Consider the following 16,480-nt stretch of genomic DNA (forward strand, 5'->3'; position numbering starts at 1 on the left):
TTTTGAACTTGGAATTTGTCATTTTAAATTTGAACTTTAAATTTTTGAATTTGAACTTGCAAGAAAATGTGCTTTGTTATTTCAGTTACAGAGCTTTGAGTTCTGGATCTCCTTCTGTGCTTGTCAGATAATCTGAGGAATTTCACTCTAAATCATACTCTATTCATATTGCCTTGTGAGATGAACATCAGAAAGCATTTGTAAAAGAAGAATATTTTAGCATCTATACTGCTGGTAGTTGGTGGCACAGTGGTTCAAGGATCAAAAATATTAACATCAACATATAAGCCTTTATCTTGCTGTTGTTTCATAGTATTTCACAGATGGGCACTTACTGTCTACAGATCCTGCGTCTGTCTTGAGGAGGTTATGTCATTGATTTCTAAGGGTTTGTTCCATTAGAACATCTTGAGAGGTACTGAAGAGGTAGAGAGACTCTCATTTAGGAGAGAGCAGCTGAGTACAAATTGCCTTTAGCCTAACTACACGGTCCAAAAAGAGGAATAATGAAGCCGCAAATGAGAACACAGCCATCAGCCATACTCTAATGGAGAAAGCCTCTGTCTGTCTTCTTTTTTTTTCTTTCTTTCTTTCTTTCATTCTCCTCATCACCAATGAGTGCAGTAAGGCCTGTTCTGTATACTGGGTAAAAAGATTTTAGGCTGAGGGCCAAGATTAAAAGCTGTCTCATAGACACATTGCACTGAGTAATCCACTGACCTGGCATCAGTTTTCTCATTGATCCACACTGTCCTCTTCTCTTCCTCTCTTGGCATCCCTCTCAGGGAGCATTTACTGCTGAATCTGTCATTTTTCTTGAATAATGACATCTCTATTTTAGTCTTAGGAGATCATGCAATCTTATGAGGAATTGCATGAGAAATGTGAGAACACCGCTGGTTGTTGCAGTACCTCTGTGATACAGTCTCTTCTGTGTCTCTTTTTGTTACAGGGACCTTGCAGTGATTGTGGCTGCCATGGCTTATAACTCATGGTTCACCAAACTTCATTGCAAAGACTTGCGCATTGTAAATATTTTTTATACCCTACTTCATCTTTGTTGTGTCCTAGTACTGTTTGCTGAAATGTATATTTTTTCTGTTGGTTCACTCTTGATGATGTCTTTCTCACTTACAAAACAGCACATAGTATTACCATGTTTATATATATATATATATATATATATATATATTGTACAATGGCAATACCATGCTTTTTTTGGACATGGTGACTTAGTATATCATAAGTTAAAAAACCAACCTTTTTATTATCAGCATAGCATGATTTGAGGATGTTTCACAGATTATCTTGTGTGCTATTGAAGCAAGGCAATCCGACCTATATAACAAATGTCACAAATTTGCTCATATTTGACTTGTGACTAGTCTTTTATTATCTTAAATGTCTTATTCATTTTACATCATAATAATATTTATTATAAATTTTAAAAAATCTCCAATTCTTTTTGTCTATTTCTTAGTTTAAACTACATTTTGAATACATCCCAAAATTTCCATGTGCACATTTGAACCCAACTCTATATGAATATGGTAACCATGCTGTGCCGTGGTATATTTCAGAGTACCACTGAACCATAGTACCACCACATTACTGTTTTGTAAGGGCTATATCGCCACATGTCTCTTAGATCTGTTGTCTGTGTGATATCTGGTGTTAGATTGTCTATGTGCATGAGATTAAAGTCATGACAGTGCGTCTTACTTCAGATTTCAATTCCAGTGCTTTTCTTTTTTCTGTCTCTCACACACTCTTTCACTGTCTCTCTGCACAGAGTTCAGAGGTCGTGGAGCAGATTTTGCACACTGTCAGTAAATCCAGCAGTTTGGAGGAGCTCACATTGGAAAACGCAGGCCTTAAAGCGTAAGTTATAAATCTCTCTGTTGTTCTCTTTCTGTTATGCAGTACATCACTCTGACCACTTTACTCTCTTTCTTTTCATCTAAAAGTCTGTTTCATGTTCTCTTCTGATTCCTGCCCCAGAGTGCAGTGCTTCTTATTGTAGTTAATTTCCTATTCACTGTCTTTCCGTCATTTAGAGATTTCCCACAGAAAATGGCCACTGCCCTGTCAGAAAACCCAGCATCAGTCATACACTCTATTAACCTGGCCCACAATACACTGGACAACCAAGGTACATGCATCAAAGTCTCTGGTTTTCTATGATAAAACCTATTGCTTCCCTCCTCTCTCCTTTTTCTCTGAGGTGGATTCACTAAAAAAAGGTGGCACTTTTGCAAACTGTATTTTGATGTAAATACCTTATTCACAACCACTTGCAATCCAGTTTAACCAGGTGCTATATGCACAATGTAAAATAGTGCTGCACTGTGAGCATTTAGTGATTTTTATTCATTTATTTATTTGCTAATTGCTAAACTTAAAAATAAAAAAATATGTATTTAAAAAATATTTAAAATTATGTACACTCACGTGAGATGATATAACTCATATCAGTTTTGGACAAAAAAGCTGTTTTACTCTACATATGGTGTTGATCAAACAGTATGACCAGCCAAATACAGTATTCCTCACTTTATCTTGAAAATTCCCAGAGATATAATGTTTTAACGTGAAAAAAGAAAAATCATAATTTCTGACAGCCAATAGTGCATTTCTACAATGGCACTGGTAACTAAGAACTTTTAGTCTTAGGTGATGCAGAATCTACGCTTCTATGTGTGAACGTAACATAACCACAAAAATTATGGTGTACACCTTTAAATTAAGTCATTGTCACCCTTTTCAAAACAAACTCACTGTCATGGAGAGAAATCTCAGAGGCAGAGGGATGGACTCATTCACAGGTTTTATTGATAAAGGGAATGGATGAGAGGTGAAACAAACAGGTGAGGTAATCCAAACACTGGTATGGCACGAACGGCAGGTGAGTAAACTTCAAACAGGGTAATGTGACAATGAACAGATGATCGGAACACTCACAACAGTCTTTTGGTCTTTGTAGGAAACGTTGCAAACAGAGGTACAGACACTTTGCTGGAGGAATACACAAGCAGTACTCTCAGGCATGGAAAACAAACAACAAGGTAAGTATTTTAACAGGCAAGTATAGAAGGGCTAGGGAGTCCGTAGTCTTTGTGAGAACATTGATGAGAACAGACAGTGAATGAGAGTGTGAGCGGGGTTTATATGCAGTCCATGATTGGCGTTCTGATGACATGCCGGTGCAGGTAATTAAAAGTCAGGGGAGAGTGAGTGCAGTTCCGTAGTCTTTGTGAGAACATTAACGAGTGAGGGAGAGGGAGAGAGAGAGAGCCCGGTGGATCCATGACAGTACCCCCCCATCAGGGACCGCTCCTGAGGGCCGGAGCCTCCGACGTCGTGGCTGACCTCATCCACGCGGAGCTGGGCGAGTGGGATTTTCCGTGTGAAAGGTGGTAAGTAAGGTCGGATCCAGGATGTCATCTGGGGTAACACAGGACCTTTCCTCAGGACCATACCCTTTCCAGTCCACTAGGTACTCGAGATGTCCTCTCCGATGTCGGGAGTCTTGGATGCCTCGAACCTCATAAACCAAACCATACTCTAGGAGTAAAGACTGAGGGGGTTCCTCAGTCGCACCGGGCTCTGGGGAAGGAGACAGAGAAGGATAATGAGGTTTGAGGAGGGAGACTTGGAAGGTGGGGTTAATTCTGTAGTGAGGGGGCAGTTGTAATCGGTATGTGACTGCATTTACTTGGTGGAGTATAGTGAAGGGACCATTGTTTCTGGGACTTAGCTTTTGACAGGGCAGCCGGAGCCTGATGTCCCAGGTGGAGAGCCAGACCTTCTGCCCAGGATGGTAGGTTGGCGTCTCAGATCTCCTAGCATCGGCCTGGCTCTTCTGGCACCGGACTGCCCGTTGGAGATGAACATGAGCTGAGTCCCAGACTATCTCGCTCTCCTTGAACCAGTGGCTCACAGCTGGAACGTCTGAAGGGTCTCCTGACCATGGAAACAGGGGAGGTTAGAAACCAAGTACGCACTGGAACGAGGTGAGTCTGGTGGCTGGTTGACGAAGGGAGTTCTGGGCGTACTCGGCCCAGGGTAGGAAACGGTTCCAGCTGTCCTGGTGGTTATGGCAGTAGGTCCGCAGGAAGTAGCCAGTCTCTTGGATCTTCCACTCCATCTGCCCATTAGACTGCAGATGATATCCAGAGGTTAAACTTACTGACACACCCAGGAGGGAGAAGAAGGAGCCGTGAGATGAATTGGGGACCGTGGTCAGACACTATGTCTTCTGGGATGCCGTAGTTCCTGAAGACATGATGGAATAAAGCTTCCACAGTTTCCAGTGCTGTGGGGAGGCCCTTTGTGGGAACTAGACGATATGCCTTGGAGAATCTGTCAACAGCGACTAGGACACAGGTAAAAGAATCTGATGCTGGTAAGTCAGTTATAAAATCCACCCCCAGGTGTGACCAGGGGCACTGAGGAACATGCAGAGGAAGGAGCTTACGGATGGAAGATGGCATGGAGATTTCGAGATGGCACATTCTGGGCAGCCTTGGATGTATCGCTGTACTTCTTGGGACATACGGGGCCACCAGTATCAATTTTGGAGAAGCGAGAGGGTTTGATGGTAGCCAGGATGACCAGAGCCCAAGAGTGGATGGAAGTGACAAGGGAGGTCCAAAGGCATGAGGGGATGTATTTGCATCCCTGAGGGCATGCCGGTGGAGCTGGTTCTTCTCGGGTGGCCTCTTCTATTTGGCCGTCCAGGGCCCACTGGATAGGACTGATGATTAATCCGGGAGGTAGAATGGACTCCTGTGTTCCCTTGGAAGGTTCCACTGTGTGTAGTCAGGATAAAGCATCCGCCTTTGTGTTTTTGGACCCTGGATGATAAGAGACAGAGAAGTTAAACCGTGTAAAGAACAGGGCCCACCGGGCCTGGCGGGGGTTCAATCGTTTTGCTTCTCTCAGGTTCTCGAGGTTGCAATGATCCGTGATGACCAGAAACGGATGATGTGATCCCTCCAGCCAGTGGTGCCACTCCTCCAGTGCCAGCTCCGCCGGGGTTAGCTTTCGTGAGAAGAAGGCACATGGGTGAAGCTTGGGAGGATCCCCCTGTCACTGGGATAGTACAGCTCCTACACCTGAGGTGGAGGTGTCTACTTCCATGATGAATGGTCTCTCCGGGTCAGGATGAACTAAGATGGGAGCTGTCATGAATGCTTCCTTCAGGTGTTGAAAAGTCTCCAAGGCGGGTTGGTTCCAGGACAGGGACTTGGGCTTAGATTTGAGAAGAGATGTTAAGGGTGCAGACATGAAACTGTAATTACGTATGATGCGTTGGTAAAAGTTTTCAAAACCTAGGAATCTCTGAAGCTCCTTTATTGTGGTGGGTTTGGGCCAGGAGTGAACTGCACTAACCTTCCCCTGGTCCATTTCCACTCCTCTGGGACTGATGATGTATCCAAGGAACTGAATTGATGGTCAATGAAATTCGCACTTTTCCAATTTCAGATACAGTTGGTGTTGTCTAAGCTTTTCCAGTACGGACACTACATGTTGACAATGGTCGGTCTCATTCCGGGAGTAGATGAGGATGTTGTCGATGTAGATAATGATGAATCAGTGGAGATACTCCCGGAACACCTTGTTCATAAAACTCTGGAATATCGAGGGGGTGTTGGCCAGGGCATATGGCATGACCCGATATTCATAGTGGCCAGTTGGGGGTCACGAAGTCCGTCTTCCACTCGTTCCCCCTCCAGATACGAACAAGGTTGTAGGCACTACGTAGCTCAAGCTTAGAGAACACGGTGGCTCCTCTCAGGAGTTCTAGCACTGCCGGGACCAGGGTAAGGGGATACCGGAATTTGACGGTGACTGCATTGAGAGCACGGTAGTCGATGCATGGCCATAAGCCTCTGTCCTTTTTGGCCACAAAGAAGAAGCTCCAAGCGGCAGGGGAAGTGGAAGGGTTGATGTAACCTTGTTTAAGCACCTCATCAATGTAATCCACCATGGTCTTTTGTTTTGGAAGTGAGAGTGGATAAATCCGTCCCCTGGGCAATGGTGCTCCTGGCATCAGGTCAATGGCACAGTCCCATGGTCAATGAAGTGGTAAGGTGACTGCTCGTTGTGGACTGAAGACATCATGGTATGCACGATATTCCTGGGGCACGTCTATCTGATGCTCACTCGCAGGACTCTCTATAGAGGTGGCACACAGGTACGGATGTGTGGGGACAAGTAGGACGGTGAAGTCATAAACATCCATGAAAACACACTTCACCCCATGCAAAAACCTCTCAGGTAGTCCAAGAGAGCTGCAGTGAGTGTTGTTGTAACCATGGATGCCCCAGGATGATATCGGCAGTGGAGCCCTCCAGAATCAGAAAGGAGATGTGTGTACAACCCACTCGAAGCATCACAGGCAGGGTTCGATGAGTGATGATTCCCTTTCCCTGAGGTTTTCCGATTATTGAATGGACAAGGATCGGGGAGGAGCATTTGATTGTCGGGAGTTGGAGCCGGTGGCGGAGTTGTTCAGAGATTAAGCTGCCTGCCGCCCCAGAGTCAATGAGGGCCTTGACTGAGAGAGAGACATGTGGACAAATCACTGAGACCATAGTAGACAATGGAGCATGTATCATAGGCTTGGTAATAGTCTGACTCACTGTAAGTCGTAGGGGGCGAACAGGACATTCAGCGATCACATGGCCGCCGGCTTCACAATACAAACACAGCCGCTCACGTAATCTTCGTTGACGCTCGAGTGGGGACAGTCTGAAGGAATCGAGTTGCATAGGTTCTTCAAATGATTCTGGAGGGTGTGGGTAACAGTGTGCAGGCGGGGATCGCAGGGCAGTCTGTTCACTGATGTAGGTCTTCATCGGCTGGGAGACTCATATGGAGAGTTGGATAAAGCTTTCGAGGCCGATGGAATCATCATGTGCTGCAAGCTGCAGCCGCAAGGATGGTTCCAGTCCCTGTCTGTAGGTTGTCAGAAGGGCCGGTTTGTTCCAGCCACTCGCGGCCGCTAGTGTACGGAACTGCAGGGCATAATCAGTTATTGATCTCTTTCCTTGTTTAAAGCAATGCAGTTGTTCACTCACTGATGAATCACCCGTGGGTAATCCAAAAACTTCCTTGAAGTGCTTGAAGAAGGCATCCAATGACTGAGTGACTGGACCATCCTGATGCCACAAGGTGTTTGCCCACTGCAGCGCATATCCGGAAAGTAGAGAGATGACGTAAGCGATCTTGGCTCTATCCATCGCAAACCTTTGAGACTGCATCTCGAGCATCCGCAAACACTGCAAGAGGAATCTGCTGCAATCCTCCGCCGCACCTGAATAAGGAGATGGGTTAACCATGGCACTGACCTGGTGAGAAACTGGTGATGGATGTGCGGATATGGAAGGAGAAGAGGAACTGCCGTTCGAGGCTCCAGGTGGTGTGATGACTCGACGAAGCACATTGATCAGCTCCTCTAAGATGATGCTCGTTGGTGGTGGTGATCGGTGGGAAGCACCCACTGAGTCCATATTGGTGGTCTGTTCTTCTGTCATGGAGAGAAATCTCAGAGGCAGAGGGATGGACTCATTCACGGGTTTTATTGATAAAGGGAATAGGTGAGCGGTGAAACAAACAGGTGAGGTAATCCAAACACTGGTATGGCACGAATAGCAGGTGAGTAAACTTCAAACAGGGTAATGTGACAATGAACAGATGATCGGAACACTCACAACAGTCTTTTGGTCTTTGTAGGAAATGTTGCAATATGAGGAACAGACACGCCGCTAGAGGAATACACAGAGGATGAAATCTCAAGTATGGGAAACAAACAACAAGGTAAGTATTTTAACAGGTAAGTATAGAAGGGCTAGGGAGTCCGTAGTCTTTGTGAGAACATTGACGAGAACAGACAATGAATGAGGGTGTGAGCGGGGTTTATATGCAGTCCATGATTGGCGTTCTGATGACATGCCAGTGCGGGTAATTAAAACTCGGGAGAGTGAGCACAGTGCCAGGAGTGAGGGAGAGGGAGAGAGAGAGCCCAGTGGATCTGTGACACTCACCTCTATTCTATGTAAATTATGCTTATTTTATCACTTTATTTACAAAACTCAGCGCAGTTTGCCTGACTTAATTAACATTGTGCTTTTGCCCACGAAAGAAGGCAGTAAGCAGAATTTTATTAAAAATAGATACTATATTTGTGTAAATTTACTACCTATCATTATTGCAGTAATTCATCAAATGATTACCAGGAATATGTTCAGACACTTTGTGTAGTCGAGTGCATTTTTGGCATTTTAAAGAGAAGATTCAGGTGTCTGGATCGCAGTTGTGGAGTGATGCTGTACAGTCCCAGTTAAGTTTGCCAGATCCCAATAGTCTGCTACATCTTCCACAACCTAGCACTCAGAACCGGCCTGCAAGATGAGGAATTGGTCCACTAAAATTGTTAGCATTTGCGACCATAACTGTTTGTCATGTATTGGGTGTTAAAACAACTCAGAAAGTGAACGCAAATGAACCATGTTATCTTTAAACGCAATTCATTCTTAGTGAATCCCCCCCACACACCCATAGTGTTTTTACCTGTCTTTGTCTATATCACACTTTTTTTATCAGCTTGTGCCACTGCTATTTCTGTCTCTGTGTGGGTGTTTTTTTTTTTTTTACCTGTCTGTGATTTGCTGCTGGTGCTTTGCTTTGTATCTGTCGCTGACTTTCAAATAAGATCTATTTGTATGTGTGCAGTGTGGACTGTCTTTTTGCTTGAGTGTGTGTGTGTGTGTGTGTGTGTGTGTGTGTGTGTGGATTTGTTAGAAATTTTGTCTTTATGTCCTCTATATGTGTCAGGGTCAGATTTTCAGTGTGTCATTATGTCTGACACATGTCATTTCGTATCTCTTCACATAAGTGTGTATGCATTTGTGTGTGCATGATTCTGAACAGCAGCGATGCCAGTGTTTGCCTTGGGATGCATGTCTTTATGCTAAGTGTAAATTGAGCCGTGACTGATCCAATGTGTATGTGTTTGCCTACAGGAGTGTCTAACCTCATCCAGCAGGTGTGTCGGCTTAGTAAAGGTTTGCGTCTGTTGAACCTCTCCAAGACATCGCTTTCTTCAAAGGGTGTGTGCAGGATCAATCTGTCCTCAAGAATATAGCGCCCTCTGCTGGTTAAGACCATAACAGCCCCCACAATCTCCATAGACCAGGACTTGCATGACTACTAATTTTTATTAAATGACTCTTTGTCCAGAAATGTTGTATATTAGTTGGCGGGTCAGTGTTTATTAAAATGACTTAACATACGCTGTGCTGCAACTTTGGGCTTTGCTGTTTCTAGCAAGTCCGACGCTGCATTGTCAGAGGATGCATATGTGGAGAGAATGTCCATGCAGAGATGATGATCTCTTTTCCTAGATATATGCTGCTTGCATTGTCATAAACAAGCAATGTGTAGAACAAGTACAACTGTGTAGATCAAGCTCAATTGAAGTGTATGCGTTTAGGGCCGTAGCAAGTAATTCTGTGCCCCCTGACTATATATTGCTCTGGGCCCCTTACCTATTAAAATAATACAGTTTTGAACTTGTCGTGGGGCCCCCTGGACCTTTGGGCCCCTAGAATCATTACCACCTTTCACACCACTAGCTACGGCCCTGCATGCGATCCACGACTAGTTGACCCGTGTGTGCCAACTTGACTGGCATTGTCAAATTTGAAGACTGAACCCACTCAAACCAAAACCAGAAATCATTCATATCATATCAAATTCCCCCACTGAGTGAGCAGGCCCAGATGCAAAGATTCTCATAGTTTTGATTCAAAGATGGAGCATATGTGCTCATATGGGCATGTTAAAAGTAAAACATAAAATATTGATAATAATCTTTTTTCTCTTTTTTTCATCACGCACTCAAACCCAAGTTATGCACGATAAGCTCACTTAAACACAGCTGGAAATCCAATGTTTATAGATAGCAGATAGCAGACTTCTACCACACTCAAGTCACTGCAGACATAGCTCAACCTCTTACAAAATCTCTCTGTAACTTTTCAGGCCATAAAATAACGTTTTCCATTCCACTGATATAGAATCTGCTACTTTTTCTCCTTTAAATGACTAAGATTTCCAATGGATTAGTTACACCTGATTGCAGACCTGAGTGAAGACCAAAGTCTGTCTCCTCTTTGAAAGCCCAGACTCAATTACCTTCAATCTTGGCTGCTTCCAGGGTCTGCGAACTCTCTGGTTTTCTCTTTCAATCAATATACCGTTTTAACCCATTGGAAAGATGAATAGCCTTCCAACATACGCAATGAATCAACCGTCACTCAGTGCATCACCCTCATTAATCCTTATTTGTAATCTAATTTTGACAACCTTATTGTAAAAGTTTTGACATTGAATATAGAAGTTACAGGAACTTGTGCCATCAGAGAAACACACCTACAAAATGTTTAATTTCACATTGAAATGTTTCATTTCAGGATCTGCATAAATTAATACATTTTTAACATTAAAAGTTGCAAACATTAGTTAACGCATTATGAACTAACATGAACTAACTATGAACAATAGTGTATTTGTAAATTAACATAACCAGGATAATAACGATTAACTGTTGTAAAAGAAATATTGTTCATTGTTAATTAATGATACTTAATGCTTTATAACTATTATTAGCATATAGAGCCTTATTGAAAAGTATAACTTTCTCATTGGTCAATGGATGCCTACATCAGAGTGTGTTGCAGCAAAGTGAAAATTTCCGCATCTGTTTGTCGCAGTGATGGAGCGTTACTTTTGCGTTTTTCCTCTACATTCTTGTGACATCATCCCTCAAATCAATGGATTCGCAGCATTCTCTGATACAGCGTAAACTCTTGTGGGTACCGTGCTTATTGTGAACACTGAAAAGAAATCAGATCAGCCTAAAAAAACAGAATTTGCTAATTTAAATCTGAAATAGTGCAATCATTAAAGGAAGAACCAAGACCTACTGGATCATGAAAGGTTGCAGTGGTTAACATTTTAATGAGAAAAATTTTCCTTTTAGAGAGAGCAGAACAGTGTGTTTTTTTTATTCCCTGGTGAGGAAATGTACTGGCTGATTTCACTGGCAAGCTGCCACCAAACAGAGTTAGCAGAGCTGTCTTTTTGTCTCAATGTATAAAAGGCAATCACTTGCATTTTCTTCTTGTATTTAGTAACAGGATGAGAATCCACTCTGCTTAGGGAGCTTATTATCGAGTGTTGTGTGTGTTGTTATGGTTTGCTGGTACTCTGTTTAGCTGTATCATTCATCCTCTCCCTGTCTTTCTTCCCAGGTGTCACATCTCTGTCTCAGGCTCTGTGTTCCAGTGACGACTACTCCAACTCACTTCTGCATCTGAACCTGAGTAAGAACCCAGGGATTCTGTCTGGAGAGGACGCAACGGTTAGAGCCACAGCACACATGCACACGTGCTTGTTTTTAAATCTCTTTTGACTTCTTTTGTTCTAAAAATAAGCAAGTTATGATTACTGCACAGTATTTGGAGTCATTGTATAGAGGCTAGTCGATATGCTTCAGACATGTTAAGCTTTTGTACACTGTAAAAAAATTTGTGTGAGTTTACAGTAAATTCCTGGCTACTAGTTGCATGACTTTCATAGTATATTTTACAGTAGTATTTCTGCAATTTATTATAATTAAAAGACAACTGTATACTGTGGCTTTGCAGTGAGCAGGGTCATGAAATTGCTGTAATGTAAAATAGGCAAAAAATCTCATGGTCTTACAGTATACTGACAGAGGCACCTTAGACAAATATAGGGACAGACTATATACCATCCATCCATCCATCCATCCATCCATCCACCCACCTACATTTTAGGCATTTTTACATGCAAAATAAGACAGTATTTAGTTCCTTCATGAAGCCATTAGTCTTTGGGACTATAAGGTAGGTCTTCACAATGTCCAGTTATTTTTTTCTGGTTTTTGCTATCATTTTAGTGACATCTTTGGTGCATACACTCAAAAAACCTGCCCTCACACACCTGCACAAACACACAGATGCTCAAAATAACTCACACTCACACCTACAGAGTCAGGAACACTAACACACACATACACAATCCTATTAAGAGCCTCAATTCTCTTCCCCCTTTTTAGAATCTGTACCTCTTCTTGGCACAGCCGAACTGCCTAGTGCATTTGGACCTGTCAGGCACTGATTGTGCCGTAGACTCGGTGAGTTGACAGTACGTCTTATGCTTTTGAATTTGTTATTGCCAAACTCCTTTTTACTCACTTTGATTTGTGTCACTGTACCCGCAATGCGAAACAACAATTGATCTCTGATTTCTCATTGATTTTTCTCTCACATTTAAAGGTCATGAATTGCAGAATTATACTAATGTTCACCACTCTTTTGCTGCCACTCTCCCTCGCTGTCTCTCTCCAACTTTTGCCTCCCATTACATTTCCTCTCAGTTATTTGGAGCTCTGCTGCGGGGCTGCTGTGCCGATCTCTCCTACTTGAACCTCTCCAAAAACTCTTTCTCTCATAGGTGAGTTTAACTGCCTCCCACTGGCACAAGCACATGATATTCTGTCACATTTGAGCCAGTCTCACAGGTGGGTAAAACCTTCTGCTCAACCTACGAGTTTGACAGTAGAATGTACTGTGAAATCCTGCTGGAAATACCAGGTCATACCAGCTCAAGATGGTTTTTAGAACATGGTAACTTTGTCCAAGTTGGTCTACCAGCTCTAACCAGCTTAAACATGCTGGTCTAACAGGTCAGCTGGTTTTAACTAGTAGTTTTTTTAACTGGTTTTGTTTCATGACCCAGATGTTTCACTGGACATCAAGTGGCAACCCAGCAACATTGTCAAAATTTTGAAATGTATTCATTTTGAACTGCACAGGCCCAAAAATATACACAATTATTAACACTATTTAACAGAAGTTTGATTATAGTATTATCCATATATTATATCCATATTGTATAAGAATTAACCATATTACCAAGTGACTTTCAAGTTTGTTTATACACACAGCCTTTGACATCAACACCAAAGGATATGAAAAGTGCTTTCTCCTCCATTTTATAAGTTGATAAGTTGATATTTACTTTCCTATCCTAAATATACACAATGGATTCTATAGTTATTTGCATTGTATTAGTTGCATTCAGTATTGTTTTTCCTGGCTGTTTTTTACCTTCATCAGAACAGACCTGCAACCCATTTTTGTGTCACAACCCACCAGCTGAGAACCACTAATTTAGACCAGCGTGGACCTGCTAGACAACATAAATGTCCATCTTAAATAAGCTACCATCGTAAGCTGGTTGTAGGTGGATTTCCCTGCAAGGAAAAGTGCTTGTATGGATACATTCCAAGTCTGCGGTTATGAGTTAAAATGGGACATGAGTGAACAGGCCAGTATGTTTCACAGATGGTAGTTCAGCTAGCAACGTTTGATGAAATCAGATGTTTGTGTGTGTGCATGTGTGTGTGTGTTTGCTGTAGGCTGAGGAGATATGGACACACAATGATCCATCTTCCTGCTTGAATCCCTCTGGAACCGCACTACAATTCCATCTCCCCTTTCAGCATGTTAACAGCATTATGAGAAACTCTCTGAAAAATGAGGCTAATTTTAGCAGGTCTTATTGTTCAAGTTCTGAAGTTGCTGCATGTTTTGCTCCTTCTGCAAATTCGTTTGTTTTTAATTGGGTTTGAATTTGCAAAGGGATGAGTTTTTGAAAATGATTAGGTGACTCTATATTGAACTCTTCTCAGTTTCTTCTTTTAAACACTCACACACTCTCTCTCTCCCAGTGCTAATTTCATCCTCTTATGAACACCCACCCAGACTCCCACACTCGTTTAGAAGCTAACAAACAGAACACATCCAAACACAGAGACACTGTACGAGGGAATCTTACGATAACATATACTGGCCACATTACACCCCAAAATCAAAAGAAAAAAATGGGAAATTATGATTGAAAAGAAATTGAATCTCATTTTTAGGACTTCTTTGTGCATTTGTGTAAAATTTTAATTACAGATCTGCTTCTCAGTCAAAACCCAACTGCATAAAATCTGTAGTAATGCATCGTATCTAACAATAATGCTTCAGTAAATGCTTTTAAACAACTGAGAAAATACTTTTTACCTTTTTACTTTTTACGAGCAAGAGTGTGATATGGCCCAACATCAGCACTGCTGTGATTCGGCGGCCACGTGCTGTAGATAATCACAGCAGTGCTGATGTTGGGCCATATAGCACGCTTGCGATATTGCTTATATTACAACAGTTCAATGACCAAATAAAATAAAATAAAAAATTAGGAAAGTCACAAAAAACGCATTTGTGCATGGAACTACTTTCTTATGCGACAGATCAGAATCTGCTGTTGCTAGTTCAAACCAAATGATGTGACCAAGTATCATGTATCATGGCTTGGGCTGTTTTTAACAAATTATTGGAGAAAGTTTGCATTCGATGTCCTCGTTAGGAATGAAAGGCGGTACGTTTGAAATGGTTACTTTAGTAGTAAGAGTAGCGAGCGGTTGAATTTGGTAATGTGTTCCTTTGATCGTCACTCCACTCTCAATCAGTCGATTAACAAAGGATTCTTCACAACAATGGCTTTGTTCATTCTTGATGCAGATTTTATATCTTCACAGCCAATTTGTTCTCCAACAGCTAACAACACATCTTCCACTGTGACGCCTTGCTCTGGCACGTACCTAACTCCATAGTGGATTGCAAGTGGCACACGCTCACCGAGGAGTGATGCCATTCTCACACCCACCAAATGAGACTAAACACTAATCTCTTGAGAATAAAATCCACAATACACAAATTTCCACAATAATACAGTTTTGAAAAATGTGAAAAGCAGAGTTTGAAAAAAAGGAGAATTAAGTAGAAAACAAACAAACAGTAGAGACTTTCTTCCCCCACCACTACCTTCACCATTCCCTACTCCAAGAGAGAGAGAGAGAGAGAGAGAGAGAGAGAGAGAGAGAGAATTTTAAACAAACTTTTAGTACATCACAAAAAATAAAAAAACAGTAACAATAGCAGTCACATTACATAAAAATCGATCATCACTCTTGACTGCACCAGATTTGAAAATAACATGGTGACATTCTAGCCTGACTTTTGTTCAACTTTATTTTTCTATATTTATTTTTATAAATGGCCATTTTTGCCTGACCCAAAACAAAGTTCAACAACTGACATACAAATCATTTTTTCTGCACATATTTAAAACCCAAGATAAAAGTCTCCAAAGAAAAGGTTTCAATAAAACTCTTAAAATGACTTCTTAAAACCAAACATAAAACTTCCAATCTAATACAATGCATAAATGTATGAAAAACAGTTTCTCTTTTAAAACAAAATGGACATTCAGGACCAACCTCAGGATTTAAAACAGAAATAAAGGCATTAACAGCGACAGCACCATGAAGAATTATCCACTGCAAATCACCTGCTCTCTTGGTCAACAGTGGTTTATATAGAGCCATCCACTCAGGTTTCACGTTGTTATTCAGATTAAAAACAACACGCCATGGTTTATCAACTTTTTTGTTTAACACCTTTTTGTTAAAAACCATAACACAAAGCCTATACAAAGATTTGCCTGTAACTGAGAAGAAATCTAAACATAAAGATTTCACAGCTTCTAAAAATATCCCTGTATTCCCTTCTAAGTTCAGTGAAAGGAACAAACAAGTAAAAGGATCCTCAGGATCTGTGGTATATGCTCCAGCACAGTACTCCACCAACAGTGTTATCTCTCTTGTTTTAAGAGCAGACTGCCATTTCACTAGCTACTGAGTAACTAAGCAAATTTTATATTGATTCGTATTGATTCAATTTATATTGATAGTGATTCGTCTAATCCCAGTCCCCCAAGGCTGCGTAATATGACACATGCAACGCAACCAATTAAGATCGGATTATCCATCCAGATGTCTTTGCACAAACTGCCAATTAAAAGCTGCCATTCTGCTCTGCAGATGTATCAGTCCATGGCCGCCCTCTTCTTTAGGCAGATACAGAACACTCTGTGGGACACAGTGTAATTTATCCCAGAAAAAGTCCAGCCTGAATTTTTGCCAGCAGGTGTGGTAGAGGGTCTACACAGGCAAGCCTGTGCCATAGAGAAGATGCAACTAAATTATTTACAATTAGTGTGCGCCCTCTATATGACATTTTTGGAATTAACCACTTCCATTTTTCCAGGCGACCTTTGACTTTTTCAACAGCTCCTTTCCAATTTCTCCGTGCAGTCATCTCTTCACCCAAAAACACTCCTAAATATTTAAAACCTACTTTTCCCAAAATAAACCATCAGCAAGTTTTGGTTTCCCATCTGTCCACTTTCCTAGCAGCAGTGTTTGACTTTTATTCTAATTTACCTTTGCAGAAGATAAAACCTTGAAAACTTCAAGTAATTCTAATGAAGTCTG

The 16,480-nt window shown here is 41.8% G+C and overlaps 1 protein-coding gene across 3 annotated transcripts in view; it reads left to right on the forward strand.

Annotated features, from left to right (window-relative positions):
• The window catches only part of LOC127441417 (capping protein, Arp2/3 and myosin-I linker protein 3-like), a 99,395-nt gene that overhangs the window by 37,211 nt on the left and 45,704 nt on the right, over positions 1-16,480 (forward strand). For all 3 annotated transcript variants that reach the window (XM_051698815.1, XM_051698813.1, XM_051698816.1), the window contains 7 exons: positions 953-1,028; positions 1,793-1,881; positions 2,058-2,152; positions 9,030-9,116; positions 11,322-11,431; positions 12,152-12,229; positions 12,473-12,549. In XM_051698815.1, coding sequence (XP_051554775.1) covers positions 953-1,028; positions 1,793-1,881; positions 2,058-2,152; positions 9,030-9,116; positions 11,322-11,431; positions 12,152-12,229; positions 12,473-12,549 — 612 coding nt within the window. The remainder of the gene's footprint in view (positions 1-952; positions 1,029-1,792; positions 1,882-2,057; positions 2,153-9,029; positions 9,117-11,321; positions 11,432-12,151; positions 12,230-12,472; positions 12,550-16,480) is intronic.

Source organism: Myxocyprinus asiaticus, chromosome 5 (assembly GCF_019703515.2).
Source record: "Myxocyprinus asiaticus isolate MX2 ecotype Aquarium Trade chromosome 5, UBuf_Myxa_2, whole genome shotgun sequence".
NCBI lineage: Eukaryota > Metazoa > Chordata > Actinopteri > Cypriniformes > Catostomidae > Myxocyprinus > Myxocyprinus asiaticus.